At 40.4% G+C, this 25,781-nt stretch overlaps 1 protein-coding gene across 1 annotated transcript; it reads right to left on the bottom strand.

Moving 5' to 3' along the window:
- Window positions 1-20,481: 20,481 nt before the first annotated feature.
- CUNH3orf56 (chromosome unknown C3orf56 homolog) lies at window positions 20,482-21,153 on the bottom strand. The gene has a single exon (XM_042685838.1). It carries the CDS (start codon window positions 21,151-21,153, stop codon window positions 20,482-20,484), a length of 672 nt encoding a protein of 223 aa, XP_042541772.1.
- Between the last annotated feature and the right edge of the window lie 4,628 nt (window positions 21,154-25,781).

The following is a 25,781-nucleotide window of genomic DNA, read 5'->3' as shown; positions in this document are numbered from 1 at the left end:
TTCCTGGATGTAAAGCCACAAAAGAATAATACACTCCTATATTAACAAGATTAAAATCCCAAACCCAAATCAATCTCAACAGATCAGGGTAATGTTCTCTAACATTGAGAAAAATAAGAACATTAATTTTAACCCATCAACACAAATGCGCAACTACTTGTTGAAAGAAGGGATACTTGTGAAGATTATACTTTAGTATAATCTTTAGTAGATAGTAAATTGCACATAAAACAAACAAAGAATGCAATGTGATCTTTGGTAATATTTTCTAAGTATGTTCATTCAATCTGTTATTAATTAGCTCAGTCAATATTTTTTTCTTTTTTTGTGCTTGAACTCAGAAGCTTACCCTCCTGCTTGGCTTCTTCACTTATGGCTGACACTCTACCACTTGCGCTACACCTCCACTTATGTGTTTTTGCTGGTTAATAAGATAATAGTCTCACAGACTTCTCTGGCTGGCTTTGAACTTGGTTCCTCAGATCTCAGCCACCTAAGTAGCTAGGATAACAGGCCGGAAGCACACAAGCCCTGCTTGATTTTCTATTTCTTAACCTTTCTCCAAAGGCATCATTAAGTGATTACAAAATACCTCACTGAAGTCCAGTAAGATCCTTGGCAACATGACCTTAAATGCAGGAATGTTGGATAGGATCTGCCAAATGCTCCATCCCTTCCGAGCTGTAGCCTGTGTCACAGCCCTACCTTCCATGTGCCTCTCTCCTCTTCAGAGTACACATGACATTCTTCAGCTAACCTCACAACACTGCAGCCCAAATGTTAGCCATTTCAGATGATGACTTCAGGATGCTCTACTCCCAAGCTTCTTTTTAATGACTATTTCTGAGGCATTTGAAAATAGGGGATGTGGAATATTGAGGTACTAGTTGGCCAGCTAGAGAAGAAGAAATCTTTGAGTCTGTAACAGTGAAAAGACCCATGAAGTCAACTCCAGATGAAGTCAATAAGCCATAGAAACCTAGAAGGTGCATCTGACTTTGCAAAGCTAGTGGGCCCCACACCAACTAGGCTAGGGACCAGAGGCTTAACAAAACTTGAATACATCCTGACATGGTTTAAAATCTCAGCAAGACACAGTAACTAACCTCTTGGGCCTGTCCTGAATGCTAGAACTGTTTATCTACCCAGTAGAAGTTTCTGCATTTCCTTTTTATTTGTTTGTACAGCGTGCATTCCTTTGCTCTGTCAACATTGCTTTTTACTCATCTGCATCTGCTGCCTGCTAGCTGGAGATCTAGTCATGAGTCCTCTTCGAAGACTGATTCTCAGTGGATCATGATTTCCATCACTGTGGTCTAGTATGACTAAGAAAGAAGGCAAAGCATGGTTGGGGTCTTAAACCTAAGACATATCCCTGCCACTTGCTAGTTTGGGGAAATACACTTCACCTTATTCATTCTGTTTCTCCATCAGTAAAAATATACATAATAATAGTTATTACCTGTTGCAGGTATAGCAAGAATTAACCAGTATATGTGACAAACTACTTAGCACAGTGAGTGGGCCATGAAAATTTAGTGGCTGTTATTAGATTATCTTCTTTTGCAATTCTCTTGCCCTAGGCTGGGCAAGCCCTGATGTAAAGTAGCAGATGATCTTCAAGAATCACAGACACTAGTAAACTATCATTAGAAAAGGTAGATACCAGCCAGCTTAATAAAGTAAGATATTCAGAAGGAAGATGAAGTGTCTCTATCTGAAACCTTCCACCTGGGCATGGAGATAGTCTGGTAGATATATGGGACCCAATCTTCTTCCTGGGAAGTTCTGTTACTAACTGCACAACAGGAACTTCTTTTCTTTCTCTGGGTTCTTATGAGAAGTGTAACCTCCATATAATTGCAAGCTAGCTTGAAGAATTTTCAGCTCAGACTAGACTCACCCTTACCCTCCCACCACACACAGCACTAGATTTCCTGAAAAGTGAATCCAAGTCCTCCTCTTTTCATCTGTAAGTATTTCAGTTTGTGACTTGAATGAATAACTACAAACTTGGTTTTAGCATTTTACTTTCCTCAGGCGCCATTTATTTCCTTGATATTTATAACAATGATGCCCAAGGTTTCAGGAGAACAGTTATTTAGCTCCTGGGAAAGGGGATAACTCAGCGAGGTATAAGTAGCTCACACCTGGAATCCTGGCTTCTCAGTAGGCTGGGTAGGATCATCTTTCGAAGCCAGCCAAGGCAGGCAGAGACGTCTCTGAGACTTGTATCTCCAATAAACGACTCAGAAAAATCAAAAAATGGAGCTGTGGCCCGAGTGGTAGAGCACTAGCCTTGAGCCGAAAAAGCCCAAGGACAGACCTCAGACTCTGATTTGAAGAAGAGGAGGAGGAGGAGCTCTTCAGCTCAAGGCTAACACTCTACCACTTGAGCCACAGCGCCACTTCGTTTGCTGAGTGATTTATTGTAGATAAGAGTCTCATGGATTTTCCTTCCTGGGTTGGCTTTGAACTGTGATCCTCAGATCTTAGCCTCCTGAGTAGCTAGGATTACAAGCATGAGCCACGGGCACCCAGCTACATTTTTTTTCTTGATGATACATCATCTCATGATGTGACTCAAAGAAAATGATGACTTAGAATGAAGAAATGAAGCTGTGGTTCAACTGGTAGAGTGCCAGCCTTGAGTGAAAAAGCCAAGTAAAGGTGTGCAGACCCAAGTTCAAGCCAAGAAAAGAAAAGAGAGAAAGAAAGAGAGATAGAGAAAGAAATACAGAAAAAGAAAGAAAGGAAGGAAGGAAGGAAGGAAGGAAGGAAGGAAGAAAGAAAGAAAGAAAGAAAGAAAGAAAGAAAGAAAGAAAGAAAGAAAGAAAGAAAGAAAGAAAGAAAGAAAGAAAGAAAGAGAAGGAAGGAAGGGAGGGACGGAGGGAGAGAGGGAAGGAGGGAGAGAGGGAAGGAGGGAGGGAGGGAAAGAAAGAAAGAAAGAAAGAGGAAGGAAGGAAGGAAGAAAGGAAGGAAAGAAAGAAAGGAGGGAGGGAGGAAGGGAGGAAGGGAGGGAAAGAAAGAAAGAAAGAAGGAAGGAAGGAAGAAGGAAGAAAGAAAGAAAGAAAAAATTGCTGGATGCTAAAGGGACATATACACACATTTTTAACAGCTCACTTTTTATACACATCTACATGAATAGAAAAATGAAAGTCAATTTACACTTTGAGTACCTAAGTTCAGAGAGAAAAAGTAAATCCATCTAAATAAATATATAAATACATATATACATATATAATGTATACATATGAACACATACATACATACAATGTATGTGTGTGTGTGTGTGTGTGTGTGTGTGTTCCATTAATGGGGCTTGAACTTGGAGCCTTGTACTATTGCTGGGCTTTTTTCACTCAAGGCTAGGACTTTACTACTTGAAACACACCTCCACATCTGGCTCTTTGCAGTTAACTAGAAATAAAAGTCTCACAGATTTTTCTACATAGGCTGGCTTTGAACCAAAGTCCTTTTATGTCAGCCTTCTGAGTAGCAAAGATTACAGGCATGAGCCATCAGTGCCTGGCAAAACAAATACTTCCGAATACCTTAAGATGTAATCTAGAGAGAAGAAACCACAGAGGCATCTTATTCCAACCAGAAAGGAACATACTAACATGGAATGTGATGCTGGAATTAATATAAACTTGGTTCTCTGAACATTGAATTATTGAAGTCCCTTTTCCTTTTCACCACTGATGTCTTCATTTGTCACCCTAGCTTTCAGAAACTTGTTCAGTGGAGGCAACAAGAATGGCCAGGAGGGCAGACTGTGATCAGAGATGACCCCAAGGCTAGCACACACACAACGCAGTCAGCTGGAAACATCTGGTCATTTATGCAACCGCACTGTTTTTGTGTTAGTTCATTTGACAGGCAAATTCAGCCTTCAGACATTTTTAGAACTGCCTAGTAGAAAACATGTAACGTCTTATGTGATAGAGAACCTAAGATGAGCCATGTGGCTTTAGGCAATCAACTGAGTCCTCCCCAAAGCTAATTTTCCTGAAATTAAAACAGAATGATTGAAAGAGCTCTCTGGTTATACCAGAAGGACAGCAGGGACTTCCAACTCTTTTATACAGTGTCATTTCTTTTCATAGAAACTGAAGCAATGTCTCACATGTAGTTGTTTGATAGATGTTTAACAGATGAATAAATGGATAAGTTGCAGCTCCCAAACTCTGGAGCAAAGGTAGTGTAGACGCAATAGATTTTTTTCCCCATATACCTTACTTACTACTTTTTAAGTACACACAGATTTTACTGTGGTTAATATACACTCTAAATCCTTGTGATTAATATGATGTAACTGTTGTGAAATTCAGACAATAAGGGCAAACATTCTGCCTTTGTCAGATACTCAATGTTTGAAACACAGAATCCAATTTAATCTTCACAACACAAGACTGGAGATACATTTTAACTCTCTCTATTTTGCATATGAGGATACCCAGGTAAAGAGAGGGAAAGGGATGAAATAATCATTCAAGCCCAGACTAGTTAATTTCTCTTAATGACAATACTGTATTAATATCACTAAGTTGTTTCTTTTCTAACTTTTACTAACCTGAGGTCACTTCCAACCCATACAGTTGTATTGGGGATTGAACTTAGGGCTGTCCACTTTCTGGGTAGGCATGCCTGCAGCTCTTTTTACTCTGGTTACTTTATAGGTAGGGTCTTACTTCTTGTCTAGGCAGGCCTAGCCCTTGATCTTCCAGTTTATGCTTCCCACTGTAGCTAGGATAACAGATGCTTTCCACCACATTCACCTTTTTGTTGTTGTTGTTGTTGTTGAGATGGGATCTTATAAACTTTTTGCTAGACTTGCTTCAGACTTTAATCTTCTTGATTTCAGTCTCCTGGCACAAAGCTACTAATATCCAGTAATGTTGTGATTCTATACAGTTAAGTTTTGATCAATTTGATGAAATAGCATTAAAACCATAGCACTTCAAAGAAGCATTGGCCATTTCTCCTAACGTTTGTGGAGTGATCTGAAAACTTCACTTAGAGACTAGAAAGCCATAGTATGCTGTTCCAAGAAAGTTTATCTCACCCCTGGGGTCAAAATAACAAGTAGATCTTACCACATAGCCTTCTTCCCTTCAGGGGCATGTGAGAGGTTATTTGTGCCTTGGTTGATTCCAGATCCCTATGGCCAGTTGAACCAGCCAAGTGATGTTGATTTATAGCATCTCTTCCCCTCTTGGGACTCTCATTAACCAAAATTATGACACCCAGAAGACAAGTAGAGAGAGAGTCAGTGCTTGGGATTGATTTTATTTTTAGCTTAATAGTTCCCTTTTCTCTCATTTCAGATGAGCCATTTCTCAATGGCTGCCTCTGGAAGCCAGAAAGCTTTCAGTTGGTTAAATAACGTTACCTAACCTCATTATAGGAAGACAAATAGGAAAAGGAAAATAAAGAAACACTTTCTCCTGTAAGAGAAGAAAAAAGATATCCAATATAGTAATTACTCCATGGTTTGAAATAATCCTATTAGGCTTGTCTTTTCATCAAAATTCACCAGTACAAAGGAACTGACAGAAGAGGATAGCTGGTAGAATAAAACATTGCCTTTATTTAGGTTGCTGGTCACAAGAGGTAACTTACATGGTGTTATTTCTTTCTAAGAAGTGAAAGAGTCACTGGGTACCAGTGTACTGCACCTGTCATCCTAAAGAGGCTGAAATCTGAAGATCAGGGCTCAAAGCCAGCCCTGGCAAGAAAGTCCATGAGACTTTTTATTTCTAATTAACCACCATAAAGCCAGATGTGGTGCTATGGTTCAAGTGGTAGAGCACTAACCTCCAGTGAAAAAGCTAAGGTACAATGCCTAAGTCCTAGGATGGGTATTAATTCATGGCCATAGAAAGATTTCCTTTGCTTGCTTGCTTTTTTTTTTTTTGTCCTTACTCTGGCTGTCTCTTGCATGTCTTACAACAGTTTCAACTATTTAGGACAGTTGTAAACTCTAAGAAACTGAAAACTATCATGTATTCTTTAAAAAAAATCTTGCTTTGCTGCAATTGATATAAGAATTCAGCTTAAAAAAACTGTTTAAGAATAAATCAGCTAAAATAAAATCCATGGTTTTATCTGACTAGAGCCAGGTTGGGATAAGCCTCTGGACAGTTTGGCTTACTCAACCACCCTACCCACTCATCTTCTACTTTCCTTCCTCAAAGTTCTGCTAAAGACCTTTCAACCTTTTCAAACACTGTGTTCAAATGTAGCATTGCCACCTGTGGAATCTGCTAAAGACTTGTGGGGGAAAAAAAAAGAAAACACCAGTACATGAACATTTTAAGTATGATTTAAGTCTGTGAATAACCAAGATGTAAATGTTTTATTTTGGCTATAGAAAATGATTCCTAAGCTGTAACTTACAGTTGGAACTTTATCTGATCTAGTACAGTTAGGAGAAGGAGAAAAGAGACTAAATTTTACTTGGTTAGCTCAGAATCTCATTTACTCAGTGAAGTAAAAATAAAGACATGAAATTAACTAAAACCGGATGAAACACAATTTTTGTCTGTGTATGTGTGTATGTGTGTGGGTGAATGTGTGCATTCATTCACACACATGCCTGCACACTCTCACTCTAGGGTTTGAACTCAGGGTTCAAGCTTTTTTTTTCTTGTGCCTTTGCTTGGATTTTTTTTTTTTTTTTTGCTCCAAGCTGATGCTCTACCCCTTGAGCCATGCCTTCACTTATTTGCTGGTTAATTGGAGACACATTTTTCCTGGACTTTTCTGGCATTGCTGGCCTTCAACTGGGATGCTTGGAGTTCAACCCCATGAATAGCTAGAATTATAGGCCTGAGTCACTAGCACACAGCTCTACAAGAAGTGTTTGAATGACTGCTGCTGCCAGGGTCAACTCAAGGACTGGGGAAGAACAAATTATATCAAATTAGGATTTGGATTCTGGGAGAGTTGACAGGGTACTGGCAATTAATAAATAAATGAAATTAATTACGAGTGCTATAGTTTGACTATGGTTATTCCATACCAAAAATTACACGAGGCTTGATTCCCAGTGTAGTGGTATTTAGATGTGGTAGTAACTTTGTCCTTTAAAAAGAGTGCTCCCTGATCAGAAACTTTGGCAAAGTAGTAGGGTATAAACTTAACCCTCAGAAATCAATGGCTTTCCTGTATGCCAATAACAAGAAGAGCACGGCTGAAATTAGGAAAGCAACCCTTTTTGTAATAGACCCACAAAAAATAAAATACCTAGGAGTTAACTAAAGAGGTGAAGGACCTCTATGATGAAAACTTTACAAACCTGAAAAAGGAAATTACAGCAGAACTAAGGAAATAGAAAAACCTCCCATGCTCCTGGACTGGGAGGATTAACTTCATGAAAATGGCAATACTGCCAAAGGCTATATACAAATCCATTGCAATATGTATCAATATCCCAACCTCATTCTTCAATGAAATAGAAGAAGCAATCAAAAAATTCATATGGAACAATAAAAGACCCCCAAATAGCAAAAACAATTCTTAGCAGAAATAACAGCGCTGGAGGAATATCAATACCAAATTTCAAACTGTACTACAAGGCCACAGTAATCAAAACTGTTTGGTACTGGTGCAAGAACAGACCTGAGGACCAATGGAATAGAGCTGAAGACCCAGAAATGAATCCACAGGTCTATAGCCATCTAATCTTTGATAAGGGAGCTAAAAAAATAGAATGGAAGAAAGACAGGCTTTTCAGTAAATGGTGCTGGCAAAATTGGTTAACACCTGTAGAAAATTAAAATTAGATCTTATATATCACCCTGCACCAGAATCAACTCCAAATGGACCAAAGACCTTGAAATAAAAGCAGACACCCTGAAAACATTACAAGAAGGAATAGGGGAAACTCTAGGTCTCCTTAGCACAGGCTGAAATTTTCTAAATAGAGACCCAGAAACACAATAAATCAAAGAAAGGTTGGAAGAGATATAACAAAACCGCTTAAATAAGGATACAGATTGACCCATTGTAACAATGAGATGTATGATGATCAATTTTACAATTTTGGGGGTGGGGGGCTCGTGGGGAGGGAGGAAGGTAGGAGGAGGGTGGGAGGGAGGAGTTAAGGAGGTGGGGAGGGAAGGGATGGTAGGGGAAAAACAAAGGAGGAGGTAACAATGCTCAATAGGAAATGTACTCATTACCTTACTCCTGTAACTGTAACCCCTCTATACAGTATTTTTACAATAAAAAATATATGTGGGAAAAAAAGAAGTGCTCCTCTCTTCCCCATGCCATCTCATGGAGATAAGAGCATTCCCACTCTTCTGAGACAATGTCAGTTACCCCAAGTGTTAGTTACTATAATGTTTTGCCTCTCCTACACAGACATGGTGTCTTTCCCCTTTCTGCCAAGGCTGAAACAGCATCAGCCACTTTCTAGATCTCTAATTCCACAACTGTGAAGTAGAATAAATGTCCCTTATTTGTAAGTAACTGATCATGATGCTGGTATATGCCTAAATTGTGTGTGTAACAATACAAATGGACAGCCACTCTCAGAACACATAATAGTAATCACCATGTGGAAAAGATACTGAAAAGTGAAAAATGAAGGGTAAGGAGAAAATTGCGTAAAAGTAGACATGAAGCCAGCATAGACCAAGAGTGGGTGGCAACTGGCTTTAATTCTGTGCTAAGAACCTCTGCTTGCTATATATTTCTTTCTTCAAATAAACTCCTGCAAGTTTCTCAGCAGGAACCTTTCCCTCTAGATTTCATGCTTGGGATGGTTACAGTCCTGGGGCTCAGTTCTCAAATCTTTTTTTTAATACATTTTTATTGTAAAAAATACTCTACAGAGGTGTTGCAGTTACAGGAGCAATGTTTTTCTGACTGCTACTAGCCTGTAATCATATAAAAATTTTCAATAATGTGCATTTGTGGATTCATTCAATGAATCATTACTAAATGTTCAGGCCATTATTTGCAATGCTGGAGATTCAAGAATGAAAGAGGTGCAGCTTTTATTCCCCCGAAGTTGAAAAAAAATACACCTGAGTAGATTAAATAAAGTGTCTCAAGTGCTTGTTAAAACTATAGAGGATGTGATAACACCTGGAGAGAATAGAACTGGAACCAGCTGGGAGGGAAGAAATTAAGAAATGTCATTTTGGCTACTACACTGATTGGTTTTTAGGATCAATGTGTTAGAATCAGTCAGGAAAAAGTACCTTCAATTCTCTCCATTAACTCTATTGTTCCTCTGAGAAGGCAACCTGCTTTTTAAAATTTCAGTGGCATAATACTTAGCTAGAATTTCAGTTCCTACAATTAAGAAAACTTAATTATTGTTGTTTAAGCTCATTTACTAGAGAATAGCATTTAAACAGAGTTAATGTCCCACTAATAATTACACTCTGAATTTAGAAAGACGTTAGGGATTAGATCTGATTATATCATTAAAGTCAATTAAAAGAAAGAAAGATTCCTATGATTAACTTGGGTTTTTTGTTTTGTTTTGTTTGTTTGGTGTCCATTTGGAGGCTTGAATCTGGGATCTGTCCCTAAGATATTTTTGCTCAAGGCTAGCACTCTACAACTTGAGATATACCTCCACTTCCAGCTTCTTGGTGATTAATTGGAGACAAGAATCTTAGGGACTTTCCTGCCTGAGGTGGCTTTGAACCACAATTCTCAGATCTCAACCACATGCTAAACTGGGATTAGAGATGTGAACCACTGGCGCCTGACTGACTTGTACTTTTAGCAGTCAGAATTGTAAAAACTAACCATGCAGTTACTTTTTGTATCTAGTTCTCAGCACTCCTTACAGGAGCCAAAGAACAACACAAGCCTTCTCTTTCTCAACGAAAAATGAATCACATTACAAGGTGTGGCATGTCAGGGGTCATAGGACTAAGGGATAAGAAGTCACATAGAGCTCCCCTATGACCCAGCAATCCCACTTTTGGGCATTTACCCAAATGCTTACAAACAAGACTACACTAAAGCTACCAGCACCACTATGTTTATTGCAGCATTATTTACTATAGCTAAGATATGGAACCAACCCAGATGCCCCTCAGTAGATGAATGGATCAAGAAAATGTGGTATATATACACAATGGAATTCTATGCCTCCATCAGAAAGAATGACATTTCCCCATTTGTTAGGAAATGGAAAGGCTTGGAAAAAATTATATTAAGTGAAGTAAGCCAGGCCCAAAGAAACATAGGTCCCATGGTTTCCCTTATTTGCAATAACCAGTGTATGTCTGAGTCAAGCAGAAAAGTCAGATAAGGTGATGTTAGGGAAATAAACCCTAAGATATGTATTTATATGTTTTTTTTCTTTCATGCGATTGTTTCTAACACATTTATAAGATTATTTCTTTGTTGCTATGTATGTCCCTCCCCCACAGTATAACCCCTGCTTTCACTGTATTTGATGTCAGTATAATTTGTGGAGGGGAAGGGGAAAAACAAATCGTTTAAATAGGGATACAGGAAGACCCATTGCAACAATGAGATGTACAAGTCGTTATGTCGAAAAGGAACTTTACAACTTTGGTGTGGGAGGGGAGGGCGGGGGGAGGATGGGAAGGGATGGGAAGGGGAAAGAAAGGAGGAGGCTACAATGCTTGATAAGAAATGTACTCATTATCTTGTCCATGTAATTGTAACCCCTCTGTACAGTATTTTCACAATTAAAAAAATAAAAGAAGAAGAAGAAGAAGGCAGGACAAGTAGCAACCAAGATCAATGCCCAGCTATGATTCTTTCTATCAAAACCTCCATCCATTCAGTCAGCTACTGAAGTCTAAATAGAAGGCAAAAATAAGGCAAAAGTATTTCCAAAACTATACTCTTTTGACTACCCAAGGTAAAATCATAAAATAAACTAACACCTTTTGCTCTGTAGCAAAACTAGTCCACAGAAATTTGTTTGAGTTTTCTTCCTATTTTTTTTTTACTTTGGCAAAAAAGCACTGAGCTCAAGGCCAATGTACTATTTGAGCCATACCTGAACCCTTTTGCATTTTGTTTCTTAGCATGTCATGCTTTTGTCCAGGTTGATCTATCCTTCTACTTCACTACCTGATCATTTGGGATTATAAGTGAATACAACCACATTCAGCCCTTTATTTTCACCAATATATTTCAACCCCATCTTTATCCTACACTACTTAATTTTTGTAATATTATTAATATACCACAAAATTTACTCTTTTAAAATGCACAATTCAGTGATTTAATTCTCAATGTTGTTAAACTATACAATTCAGAGATTTTTTTCACTGTCAATAAATTCCACATCCATTTGAAGTCACTGTTAGATCTTTTGCCCAAGCTTCTGGCAACGTGTGTGTGTGTGTGTGTGTGTGTGTGTGTGTGTGTGTGTGTGTGTGTATACACACATACATATATACATACATATTTATACACATGCCACATTTTATCAGTTCATCAGATGATGGACATTTGGATGCTTTCCATTTGGGACTATTTTTAAGCATATATATATGTGTGTGTGTGTGTGTGTGTGTGTGTATACACACATACATATATACATACATATTTATACACATGCCACATTTTATCAGTTCATCAGATGATGGACATTTGGATGCTTTCCATTTGGGACTATTTTTAAGCATATATATGTTTGTGTGTGTGTGTGTGTGTGTGTGTGTGTGTGTGTGTATGCTTAAATATATTTTTAAAGAGAAATGGAACTTCTGGATCATATTGCAACTTTATGTTTAAATTTTTGAGAAAGCCAAATTGTTTCTTCAAAAGACCTGCACCTCTGATACAGTCTCAGCAGCAATATATGAGGATTTGAGTGTGTCCCCATATTCATCCATATTTGTGTGTATATATACCTATATGTGCATATATACATGTATGTGTGGACTGTCACCTGTGTTCCGTGAGCTTTTATGTTTAACCTCATGCAATCCTGCAGTGGCTTTTGGAGGGTTACTGTGGTTTATATCAGTTTTGAAATGAAGAAGTTCAAGAGTTCTCTGTTCTTTCTTGGGATTATTTTGGCTATGATGAGTCACTTGTATTTCCCTATGAGATTTAGGATGTGTGTCTAATTTCTGCAAAGCAGATAGTTCAGTATTGGTTAGGGATTACAACAAATGTGTAGATCAATTTGAGGCATATCATTTTCAAAATAGTAAGCCTTCTAATCTTTCAATATAGATTCTCTCAATTTAATTAAGTCTTCTTTAATTTTTTAATGACATTTGTAGTTTCAACTGAACATATCACATGCTACTATGCTTAACTTTATTTCTAAATATCTTATTCTTTTTATGCTATACTTATGATAGAGTTATTATAGTTATCATTATTAGCAGTATTATTACTACTACTACAGTCATGGCAATTGAATTTGTTGTTTGCTAAGCAGGTGCTTTATCACTTGAGCTATTTTTCCTTTGTGTACTGTTTGTTTTCAAAATTGAGTTTTACTTTATGTTCAGGCAGGCCTGGACTTCAGTCCTCTTATTTGTGTTTCCTGAACCACTGTGTGCAATCCCTCCCAGCCATTGATAAAGATGAAGTCTTTAAAACATATTTTGTCAATATCCCAGTCTCTATCTCTCTGTCTCCCATGTAGCAAGGAATACAGGCTTGTAGCCTTTGTATAAGGGTTTTATTTCATTGATGGAGGCAGAATCATCATGCCCACACCCCTTCACACAAGATGCACACCTCCTAAAACCACTTCCTTGGAAGTTTAAGTTTTGAAGGCACATACACATTCAAAGAATAGCCTTCCTCTACCTGTGACATTGTTTCTTTATTACCCACGCAGCACCAGTTGCTGAATTTTTTTACAGAAATTCTTCAGAATAAAACTTACTCTAAGGATTCAACCCTCTAAGCATTCTAGAGTGATGGGTGAAGTTACTGACATTACAAGGGAGTTTGAAAAACAGGGTTCACTTCTCATGCAGATACTGAGCAGAGCCAAAGAAGAAGTGCTTACTGACAAATCGTGAGAGGTTTGCCACACTTCCATCTCCAGGGAGAGCAGTGGAGGCTGCAGGTGGTTCTGTGTGGATCTCTGGATCTGCCCCTGCAGTGGTTATAAACCAGGTGGAAATAGAAACATGAAGTATCTAGGGTGAAAGTGTTACGAAGTAGTGAAAAAAAATACTGTATGCTAAGAAATAGAAGTTTCAACAGACTGTATTTGACTTCTTGCCTTTCATTAATGAAGAAGTGTTCACTTTTATTGCTTCCAATTTGGTATTTTAAAGTCATAGCCTCATACAGCAGTTACCTGCTTTGGGTTCACCTTCCATTTCCAAGAGACATAGATTTATTTCATTTGTATCGCTTTACAGTAACTGCCAAGGTCAGTATTTTATTCACTTAAAGCTAAACAACTAAGCTCTCAGCTGTTATTGAAAGCAATTTGAGATCCTTTGAAGAAAAGTAAATATGTTCATCCACTTTCTATCACTGTGAAAAAATACCTGATAGAAATCAGCATAATGAAGTAAAGGGTTATTTTGCATCACAGTTTTAGAAATTTTAGTCAATAATTACTTGGCCTAATTGCTTTTAGGCTTATGCCAAGACAGTGTATGATGGAGGAAGAACATGGAGGAGGAAAGCTACACAACTCACGGTAGCCATGAAGCAAAGAGAAAGCTTACTTTTCTAACAAAGTCCTTCCAAAGTACCTATGAAGCTATAAATTCTTAATTGGACTAATCCATTCATGAGGTTAGAGCCCTCCTGATCCAGGGTTCAGAGGCTTCTTATCTCTGAAACTGCTACATTCCCCCATTGCCTTTGAAGGAAGACTTAAGATCCAACATAAAATAGCAAAGGATGGTTGGATGGATGGACGGACGGACGGATGGATGGAAGAAAATATTTACCAAACTAATAATTTATTTTCTATCTGTTCTGTGTCAGATTCTGGCTTATGGCAGGATATAAGACCATGAACAAATGCTGACAAGACCCTTTCACACTTAAGAAGTATACACACTTATATTCTAATGCAGGCAGGGAAATGAAAACTTACTTGTAAATATAATAGTTAAAGATTTTGTCCAGTGTCTCTAGTGAAATGAAGATGGCATGATGGAAAGTAAGTGAGGGAGACTGCAGGTGATAAATTAAGGGCACTGGTGGCTCATGCCTATAATTCTGGTTGCTCAGGAGCAGATGAGAAGGATCAGGGCTTGAGAGCAGCCTGAGCAAAAAATTAGAGAAACTCTATCTCAACTAATAAGTTCTGTCATCTCAGAAGGCACATATAAGAGGAACATGGTCAATACTGACCCCCCCCCCCAAAAAAAGACACTATCCAAAAACCAGCTAATGTATGAAGGACCTAATGAATAGCTCATGTGGCAGAATGTCTGTCTTGCAAGCAGAAGGTCATAAGTTCAAACCTAAGTTCTGCCAAAACAAAAAGAGAAGTCCATCTCAGACAACTACACATTTCAAACAACCAAAGGGTCCTTTCATATACTAGTAAACTTGCAATAGATGTGTGCAACCTAATCCAAAAGCCTCAAATGAAAATGAAATACAATTTTATTATCTATGATCTAAATTGTCTGGATTATAGATAGAATTGATCAAATGAAGCCCAAGTTTCATTCAAATAACAAAGCACAAGAGGCTTCTGAGCCAAGTCTGACTGTGACTTAAAATAAGTCACTTGTTCAGGACTTGGTTTTCTGGCTTGTAAGCTAAAGAGACTGAGTTACTTGCTCTTTGATGCTTTTTTGGACCAGGAGCCACCCCAGGGATCTCTTCCATAGGAAAAGAAGGAAACAAAGATGCAAGCAAAGAGTGAAATATGGTAGAGGACAAGATAAAGAGACAACAGGGAATGGGTAAAAAAATAGTTAGCTAGGAGGAGCAAAGGTTATGTTCTATACAGTCTTCAATGATGTATGATATATTTCCAAATACCAGTGGAATACTAGGAGAAAGCAAAGTTTCCTGACATATAAATATGACAATGTTGGGGGAAATGGACATACTAATTAGCCTGATTTGGTTATTCTGCACTGTATACATCTATCAAACTATGAAAGTATACCTTGTAAATATGTACAAATAATATATCAATTAAAAGTTTAACTTCAAAAATATATGTAGTTTAGGTAAATGTTTGAATCATTGATCAAACCACAGATTCCAACTACATAATTCATATAGGACAATTGATATAGGATAAGAAAGGCAGAGATAGGAAGGGGCTGCTGAAGAAGCTCTGTTGACATGAACTAATAGACTCATATAAGACAGAATGGAAAAATGCACTCTGGGAGCTGTTTGTTAACCACAAATATTGACTACAGTCTTTCTCCATAATAAAGTAGACCATAAAATTACCAGAATAACTGAAATAAATAATTTTGTGGTGGAATATTTTTAGTTCCATGAGATGTTGATAAAAAAGAAGAAAATATTCTGAATTTCTGTATGACGCTACCTTTTGTCAAAGATATTAAATCTCTCTGATGGTACTAAATCTTTCAAAGAAGATATGAGCAAGTCCATCAGACATCACTTAAAAAGTATCCAGCTTAACATCTGTAAAATGCAGATTTTTTTATATTAATTTTTGCAATGGGCAAGAAACCTCCTTAAAGTTTTTATTTTCTATTTTAGGCAAGTCTATACTTTTTTTTTTTTTTTTTGTCAGTCGTGGGGCTTGAACTCTGGGCCTGGGCGCTGTCCCTCAGCTCTTCAGCTCTAGGCGAGCACTCTACCGCTTGAGCTACAGGGCCACTTCCGGGTTTCTGGCGGTTTATTGGAGATAGGAGTCTCACGGTCTCTCCTGCCTGGGCTGGCTTTGAACCGCGATCCTCAGATCTCAGCCTCCTGAGTAGCTAGGATTACAGGCGTGAGCCACCAGCGCCCGGCTTCAAGTCTATACTTTTAAAATACAATGATTGAATACAAAATAAGAAACCATTGTGTTTGAAGTTTTTTCGTTTTTGTTTTTTGGGTCAGGTCGTGGGGCCTGAACTCTGGGCCTTGGTGCTGTCCCCGCGCTCTTCAGCTCAAGGCGAGCGTTTTTCCACTTGAGCCACAGCGCCACTTCCATGAAGTATTTTTTTCTATTATTTTTCTTACCATTTAATATTTCATTGAAATAATACTCTTTCAAAGTTTTATTTAAAATTCAATAAAAAGACAAACTAATCTTAGCTAATCAGGATGCTCAGATCTAAGGATCACAGTTCAAAGCCAACTCAGGCAGGAAAGTCTGAACTCTTGTCTCCCGTTAATCACCAAGAAGCCAGAAATGGAGCTGTGGCTCTAATCCTGAGCAAATAAGCTGATAGACAGTGCCCAGGCCCTGAGTTCAAGTCCCAAGACTAGCACAAGAAAAACAAAAGAGAAAGAGATTATATTCTATGCCACCTTTTAGTTTTTAGAAGCACTTACAGGTAACATTTCACTGCTTTGAATTCTAATTAACATCACTTCTCATCCTTTGGCCAGAATTTGGAATGTTTACAGTTGGTCTAAATAATTTTTAAATGAATTTGTGGAATATTTCAAAGCTCGGATGCTTTATGTTCTCATCTTTTGCAAAATGCCTTGTGTGATAATACATACTAACCAAGTAAGAATTTTCTTTTTTCTTAATTTATCTTTTAGTTTTTTATTGTAAAGGTAAAAGGTAATGAGTACATTTCTTTTTGAACAGTGTCACCCCCAAGTAAGAATTTTATCCCCTGTATCTGATTTTTCCTATTGCTGAGGTCTTTTGTGCTGGGAAACTCACAGCCAAGATACAGGAGAGTTTATAGAATTTTCCAGAATGCTTGGATTCTTTTCTAGAGCTAGAAAAGGTGGGGAAATAAACCAGGATATTTATTTCACTGTGTTGCCTTTCCCTCTCCCCCTTATTGTATATGAATAGCTTAGAGATGATTCTTCTCAGCCATAGAAGAAAATGAGTTAGAGAAGCACTGGGCTTCTCTTGTAATCAATTCAATGATGAAGAACAGGACTGAGCTGGCAGTCTAGAGAGAGAAGCGGGGATAATCTCTTTGTGTGTGCAGAGTCATCACATGAAGTTGTGTTCTCCCTTGGACTTCACTGGATTATCCAGTTTTACATTCGATTGGATAAGCTTTTTATCTACTTAAAAAAATCATTACCATCTCTCTGACAACAGCTGGTGTCCCTTATTACTCAGATATGTGTTCAATGTAATGCTCTCCGGCTGGAAAAGTCACAGAATTCTCAATTAGTTGCAGTAGTTGGCAGAAGGGAAAGAAAGGGGGAAATTCCCTATGTGGTTTGCTTTTGATATATGCAAATAAGATTCACTCTTTGTGACATTGTGCTGAAGGAAAAGTTAGCCCCGCTGATTTTCCTATGAACAACATTTTGCACATAATAAATGCAGCTCTTGGAAGCCAAAATTGCCACTCACTGAAATAGCACTTGCTTCTAATGTTTAAGAACTAAAGTTTAACCCTTGTTCTTCACATCACTAACAAGAAGATGTCTTTCCGTTATAACAAGCTTCTGACAAGATAACCTCTGACAGTATAGCTTCTCAGATTCTTCTACTGACTGATTCTCCCGCTGAACTCTGATCCCTTCTGACTAAGCACAGTTTAAAGATGAGGAAATTAGTGGTATCCTTGTTTCAAATATCTGTTTCTATGAAACCGAAGAAACTCTCACAGGTTTGTGGCTTGAACACACACTATTCATTTGCTAATAATTCTGTAAGTCTTCAATTGGGGCTGGGCTCAGCTGAGTGATTTGTCCCCTGGCCTTGCCTGGAGTCACAGAGAGATACAGTCCACTGTTGACTTGGCTGTGTGTGGACTGTCCACAGCGAACTTAAAGCTGATGCTGTCTGTCAGCCAGGCCTTTCATGTGGTCTTCAATCCTCAAGAATTCTTTTTTTTTTCTTTTTGCTTATGTGGTGCTGAGGAATCGAACCCATGGCCTCAGGCATGCAAGGCAAACGCTATACCACTGTGCCACCTTCCCAGCCAATCCTCAAGAATTCTAAGCCAGGGTTCAAGAGGGTGTGTGTGTGTGTGTGTGTGTGTGTGTGTGTGTGTGTGTGTGTGTGTGTGTGTATATGGGGGGGGGGGTGATGGGGAAGGAGTTGTAAGACACCTGTTGCACAGGTTTGCAGATCTCCCAAATTCACTTGTACCTCATTCTACTGGGCAGTATAAGTCATGAGGTCAGTCCTAGCTACTGAGGGGTAGCTAGGACTAGGACTAGGGGTAGCTAGGATATATATGAAGATCCCAATTCAAAGCCACTCTGGGTAGGAAAGTCTGTGAGACTCTTATCTCCAATTAGCCAACAAAAAAAACCTCCAACTAGAGCTGTGGCTCAGGTGGTAGAACACTAAGCTTAAAAAAAAAGCTCAGGGGCTGGGAAGGTGGCTCAGTGGGAGAGTGCTTCCTTCACATGCATGAGGCCCTAGGTTTGATTCCTCAGCACCACATAAGCAGAAAAAAAGCAGCAAGTGGTGCTATGGCTCAAGTGGTAGGGAGGTAGCCTTGAGCTGAAAAGCTGAGGGTCAGTGCCCAGGCCCAGAGTTCAGCCCCTCCACGACCGACAAAAAAAAAGAAAAAAGAAAAAAAAGAAAGAAGAAAAGCTCAAGAACAGTGTACAGGCTCTGAGTTCAAGTGCCAGGAAAGAAAGTGCCAAAATAAAAAATGAAATAGAGAGAGAGAAAGAAAGAAGAAAATAAAGAGAGAGAGAGAAAGAAAAAAAGAAAAAAGGAAAGAAAGAGAAAGAGAAAGAAAGAAAAAAAGAAAGAAGAAGGAAGAAGGAAAGAAAGAGAAAGAAAGAAAGGAAGGAAGAAAGGAAGGAAGAGAACTAGACTTTATCTCTTAATGGAAGGAACAGCTGAGTCACATTAATGAGATCTGGGTTCTGGTGGCTCATGCCTGTAATCCTGGCTACTCAGGAGGCTGAGATCTGAGGATTAAGGTTCAAAGCCAGCTCTCAAAGCCAGCTCCGACAGGAAATTCCACGTGACTCTATCTCCAGTAAACCACTCAGAAAACCGGAAGTGGCGCTGTGGCTCCAGTGATAGAGTGCTAGCCTTGATCTAAAGAGCTGAGGGACAGCGCCCAGGCCCAGAGTTCAAGCCCCACAACCAACAAAAAACAAAAACAAAAAAAACTTTACATCAGAGCTGCTGAGGACAGCAACAGAAAGTAATGTACAGCCTCTGAAATAAGTTTGTGGCCAGTTGATCCCTTTCACCGACAGCACTGGTGCCTTAAAATGGCCTGTGGTCAGAAAAAAAGCCGTTTCACCCACCTCTTATTTCTTTAGGAGATATTTTATTTCCTGTTTGAGCGCAAGAAAATCTCAGGTATCCTGATAGGGAGGCCTCCAGATGTCTGGTCTCTTCTATTAGATCTAAATGTAGCAGAGAATGGTTGGTCTTAGATCTTCTCAGAGAGACTTCTTGGGGGGGGTAGAGCATTCCAAAAGACACGCTCATTTATTTACTTCTAAAAAAATTATTTTATTGTAAAGGTACTGTACAGAGGGGTGACATTTGCCTGAGTAAGACAATCAGTGCTTACCTTGTCGGACATTGTTACCCCTTCCCTTGTTCTCCCACTATCTCTTCCCTCCCTCACCTCCTTCACTCTTCCCCCCACCAAGTTGTAAAGTTCATCATTTATTTACTTGTTTTGTTAAGAACGGAGTTTCTAGTTTCCACGAGCGCTTATCAGTACACTTTTTGTTTTGTTTTGGTAATTAGAAGCTTGGAATGTATAGAGCAGCTAGAACTGCAACAATATCAACAATCAACTCTAAAAGCTGACCTCTTTCAAGGCCCACTGACCTCTCCCTCCCCCCCCCCCATGTCTGTTCTGATTGGTAGGGGAGGTATGAGGGGGGGTGTAGTAATTTTTCTCTTTTTCAGTTTCTTAATTATCAACAAGCTTTTCAGAGCATTGCACTCATTGTTTCCATCACGGCTTAGGGATGGTACCCAAAAGGACCAGCAATTCCCTTTCTGGAGATTCACTTGTGTTCATTTGTGCTAACTGGCACTTACTGAGCACTTATTATGAGCCAGGCATGGTACATAACTTGATCACAACAATGTTCTACTTCAATCCCAACACCAACCCAATGACAATGCATGGACCGCTATTTTTCCCACTATGTCACAACTGGAGAAACTGAAGCTAGAAAGATCCTAATGTAGTCCCATGTCACACACCCAGGAAACAGCCGCATCAGAACTGAAGACAATGCAGTGTTGCTTCAAAGTGGTGATTGTTTATTTACCCATCTTCAATCCATCAAAGCTTTGTTCTGCCCATAGTAGTCCACCGTTGTCTTAGCTTCTTGATTGCCTTTTGTTTTCATTTTCTTTCACTTTATGAAAACAGCTTGAGGAACCTCAATGAAAGCTGCAAAGAAGTGAGGGGTTTGGGGGAGGAGGTCACTCAAGAGGTGGGCCATGTCCAATCAGTTGTCAAAGAGGAGGCGACGGTGAGCCTTGCTGGGTGGTCGGCGGGGAAAGTTGCATCTAGGGAACTGGAGCTGAGGGTCCTGGAGTGGGGAAGGAGGCAGGGGGTGGAGTTCGGGGCTGGAGGCCGATTCTGTCACCGGAACAGGGCAGAGAGGTGGCCCTGGAGGCAGGCCTTGGACTGCAGGCCCCAGGGCTGAGCTGGCTGGGGTCTGGCAGCCTCCTTGGGGCCAGCCACTGGAGATGACCTCGGGAAGAGCGGGGAGGGCAAAAGGGTTGGGAGTTGAGGGCTCGGGAAATAGTCTGTAGGTCCTGGTTCCGGAGGCTGACAGGTCTGGCGCCCAGGGCTCAGGAAATGGGTTGTAGGCTTCCAGGGTCAACGATTTTCCCATGTAGGCACCGAAGCTGTCGACATCCCTGGAGGACATCTTTGTGGGGGCCCAAGGCCAAGTCACCAGGCAGGCGTGGACCTCACAGGAGGGCTCCGTTGGGGGCCACAGGATCGAGTCATTTACATACCAGCAAGTGCAAACTCCAGCAGAGGGCAGGGGCACGCAGGGGCCAGAGGCTGCAGAATACCAGTACGCTTCCCGGAAAGCCTGCCACCCAGGGACAGCACTGTTCCAGGGCACCTGCTCCTCCCGTGAGAACGTGCTCAGAGATGAGAACATGCTGGCTGGCGTATCCCAGCACCCTCCACGCGCTGTGCTGTCTGGATCTCCCAGGCTGGGATGGCTTCGGTTCTTGGAAGTCAGGAGGCCACCACTGCCGAAATGCTCCCTGGAGATGGACACTCTCGGGGTCCCAGGAGCTCTTGGCTCAGGCTGGCTTGCAATCTTACCGTCCTGGTATACCTACCGTGCGCACTGTGCCCAAGGCTTGCTGCTGAGCTCCTCCGGACTGGGACTGGATCCTGGAGATGCTGGTGGGTTGTCTGGGCCTCTATTTATGAATCCCAGACTGGAAGGCGTGGCTAAATCCTATCCCGGACAAGGTGAGACAGGGGCCTGCCGCTAGGGTGTGAACGTGACCTGCCTTCCTTAGGGTCAGCGGGAGACTCTGGCTTAAACCAATCAGAACTAGAAGGGCCTCTGCTAGTTGCAGAATGGGGGCTGCAGGGAGGGAGAGAGAGAGGCTGAGGGCGCAGGGGCCAGAGTTCTGCCCACCCTAGTCTAGGTCTGCGCTCTCTAGGACCCGCCTTTACACTCGTGGGCTTATAGGGAAAGAGATTAAGATAGTATATAGGAGAAAAACGCCTGCTCTCCTTGCTTATTGCAGCCAAACTCTAGGATCAACTAAGGCACCAACGACTGATGAATCGCTACAGAAATCGCAATAACAGTAGATATATGTATGTGTCATAGTTAGAAACTGTATGACGGGTACAGTTTGTGTAGACATCGTTTGTGTACGCATCCATGCCTAAATGCGTGCGCGCGCGCGCGCGCGCGCGCGCGCACACACACACACACACACACACACACACACACACACAAAACCCTGAAGTTATGGGGGGTGTACTTGGAGATCATGTTGAGAGAGTAAGCCTGAATCGAAAAGTCAATACCACGTGCTCATTGTGGTTTATAGACCTCAAATGATGATGAAGACGATGATGATGATGATGATGATGAACCTGAGCAAGGGGTCGACAGGAAGAGGTGAGGGATCCTGGGGGGCATCAATGAAACCCATCAAGTGTTGTCTGAAAAGGGGGGGAGGAAGAGGGAAAGTATGGATGAGCACAGTGAGAGGTAAATGTATTCGCAGTGCCAGTGAAGCCCCACCCTATAAAAGTACACCGAGTTTTTAAATGTTGCCTAGAGCAGAAGCAGCCAGCTTGAGGATCTGGAGCTTGGAGGATCTGGCCATCCCTTGGGAAAGAACTGACTTTGAGAATGTTACATTCAGCAAATGCATGACAACCTTCCCCCTTGCAATGCTGAGTATGTGGTCCTGTTCTAAGCAGGCCACTGTGTGTACGTGTGAGTGTGCGCGAGTGTGTGTGTGTGTGTTTGTGAGTGTGTGTATGAGTCAGAAACTGACAGCAATAACAGAATAACATTCTCTCTCTGTCTCTCTCTGTCTCTCTGTCTCTGTCTCTGTCTCTCTCTCTCTCTCTCTCTCTCTGGCTTGCTTTTTGGGGTGTGGGGCATGGCACCATCCTTGAGCTCTTTGCTCAAGGCTAGTGTTCTACCACTTTGAACCACAGTGTCACTTCTAGTTTTGAGTGGTTAATTGGCGATAAGAGTCTCACAGTGACTATTCTGCCTGGAATGGCTTCGAACCTCCATCCTCAGATTTCAGCCTCATAAGTAAACTGGATTACAGGCATGAGCCACCAGCACATAGCTAAAAAGAACTTTCTTAAGAAAACCATTTTCTTCATCTACTAAGGGGCATCTGGGTTGGTTTCATATCCTAGGTATGGTAAATAATGCTGCAATAAATATAGTTGTGCTGGTAGCTTTAGTATGGTCTTGTTTGTGATCAGTTGGGTAAATGCCCAAAAGTGGGATTGCTCGGTCATAGGGAAGCTCTATGTGGAACCTCCATACTGCTTTCCAAAGTGGTTGAACAAGTTTACACTCCCACCAACAATGCAGTAGGGTTCCCTTCTGGCCACATCCCCTCCAGCATCTGTTGTTATTAGAGGTCTTGATTATAGCCATTCTAACTGGGGTGAAGTGGTATCTCAATGTTGTTTTGATTTGCATTTCTTTTATGGCTAGGGAGGTTGAGCATTTCTTCATGTGTCTATTGGCCATCCTGCTTTCCTCTTCAGAGAAGCTTCTCTTTATGTCTTTAGCCCACTTATTTATTGGGCAGTTGTTTCTTTGAAGATTTGTTGTTGGGGGATTTAATTTTTTGAGTTCCAGGTATATTTTCGATATAAGACCTTTGTCTATTGTATGGCTAGTGAAGATCTTCTCCCAATCCATGGGCTTTCTATTGATCTTGCTAGCTATGTCCTTTGCCATGCAGAAGCTCTGTAATTTTATGCAATCCCATTTGTCCAACCTTTCTTTGATTTGTTGTATTTCTGGGTCTCTATTAAGAAAATTTTGGCCTGCCAAGGAGACATAGGGTTTCTCCTATTCCATCTGTTTTCAGAGTGTCTGCTTTGACTCTGAGGTCTTTGATCCATTTGGAGTTGATTCTGGTGCAGGGTGATATATAAGGATCTAGCTTTAGTTTTATACAAGTAGTTAACCAAGTAGTTAACCAAGTAGTTTGCCAGCACCATTTACTGAAGAGGCTGTCTTTCTAAATGGAATTCTAAGCCTCCATCAGAAAGAATGACATTGTCCCATTTGTTAGGAAATGGAAAAATTTGGAAAAGATTATATTAAGTGAAGTAAGCCAGGCCCAAAGAAACATCGGTCTCATGGTTTCCCTTATTTGCAATAACCAGTGTATGTCTGAGTCAAGCAGAAAAGGTCAGATAAGTTGATATTAAGGAAATGAACCCCAAGATAAGTATTCAAATGTTTTTTTCTTTCATGCAATTGTTTCTAACAATTTATAAGATGATTTCTTTGTTGCTTTGTATGTCCCTCCCCCATGGTATAACCCCTGCTTTCACTGTATTTGATGTTGGTATAATTTGTGGAGAGGAAGGGAAAAAACAAATTGTTTAAATAGGGATACAGGTGGACCCATTGCAACAATGCGATGTACAAGACGTTATGTCGAAAAACGAACTTTACAACTTTGGGGGGGAGGACTGGTAGGGGGGCAGGGGGAGGATGGGAAGGGATGGGAAGGGAAACAAAGGAGGAGGCAACAATGATTGATAAGAAATGTACTCATATCTTGCCCATGTAATTGTAACCCCTCTGTATAGTATTTACAATAAAAAAAAAAAAGGAAACCGTTTTCTTTTGAGGAACCTCCATACTGCTTTCCAGAGTGGTTGAACAATTTTATACTCCCACCAACAGTGTAGTAGCATTCCCTTTTGGCCACATCCTTTCCAGCATCTGTTGTTATTAGAGTTCTTGATTATAGCCATTCTAACTGGGGTGAGGTGGAATCTCAATGTTGTTTTGATTTGCATTTCTTCTATGGACAGAGATGTTGAGCTCCCGATGACCCAACAATCCTACTTCTGGGCATTTACACAAATGACTACAAACAAGACCATACTATCAGCATAATTATGATCGTAAGTGAAATGAACTCCAAGACATAGGCATAAGAGGATTTTTCTTTGTTGTGGTTATTGGGTTTTGTTTTTGTTTTTGTTTTTTTTGGTCAGTCATGGGGCCTGAACTCTGGGCCTGGGCACTGTCCCTCAGTTCTTCAGCTCAAGACTAGTGCTCTACCACTTAAGCCACAGCCCATTTCTGGCTTTTTCTGTTTATATGGTGCTGAGGAATTGAACCCAGGGCCTCATGCATGCGAGGGAGCACTCTACCACTGAGCCACCTTCCCAGCCCTGTTGTTGTTGTTGTTGTTGTTTTTAATGAGCTATGTGAAGTTATTTCTTTTTTCTTGTGTTTTTTTTTCTCCCCCAGCCCTGTGGTTTATCCCGTGTTGTCACTGTATTTGATTTTACTACCCTGTGAATTGTATATACATTCATCTAAACTAGGGAAGGGAAGGAGAACAACAAAATAGTGAGACAAAGGACAAAGGGAGAACCAATGTAACAGTGATACTCACAAGACAATATGTTAGAAATGAGCTGTACAACTGGGGGATTAGAGGGAGTTGGGGGAAGGGAAAATGGGAGAGAATTGAGGGGGGTTAACAAGTTCAACAAGAAATGTACTCACTACCTCACTGTGTAACTATAACCACTCAGTACATTACCTTGGCAATAAAATCTCTAAAAAAAGAAATAAAAATATCAGAAAAAATAAAAAGGAAAGAAAGAGGGAAAGAAAGAAAGAAAACCACTTTCTTTCTTCAAGCAATTGAGCTGCAGAATCAAAGGTCATGCTGGCAACAACATGCTGGTATACAAGATATCACTTCCTGAGAAAGAACCTTCTCAAGAAAATCAGTTCTTATCTTTTATTTCATAAGTGAGATAACTTCAGGGATATAGTTTTCTATCCAAGAGAGAAGATGTGATTGGCTAGGCCCTATCTTTATTCTGTACCCCCTGTAAAAATTGAGCAAACTGAAACTGGCTGCCATTACCCAGTTCCCATCCCTACACCAGCCAGCTGTGCCCAGCTGTGGCCAGACAAATGGGACAAATGGGAACAAATACCAGACCTGAAGTTGGTCCTTATTACTGAGAATCTGCTCTTGCAAGAGTTTGTACACAAAATAAGTACAATTCAAC

This window comes from Dipodomys spectabilis, unplaced genomic scaffold, assembly GCF_019054845.1.
Source record: "Dipodomys spectabilis isolate Male_0828 unplaced genomic scaffold, ASM1905484v1 ptg000095l, whole genome shotgun sequence".
NCBI classification, from domain to species: Eukaryota; Metazoa; Chordata; class Mammalia; order Rodentia; family Heteromyidae; genus Dipodomys; species Dipodomys spectabilis.
Note: the sequence above shows the minus strand (reverse complement) of the source record. Positions and strands in the feature narration are given on the sequence as shown.

Coding starts and splice junctions, on each gene's coding strand:
- CUNH3orf56 (XM_042685838.1), bottom strand. CDS start 21,153: ATGTTCTCATCTCTGAGCACGTTCTCACGGGAGGAGCAGGTGCCCTGG.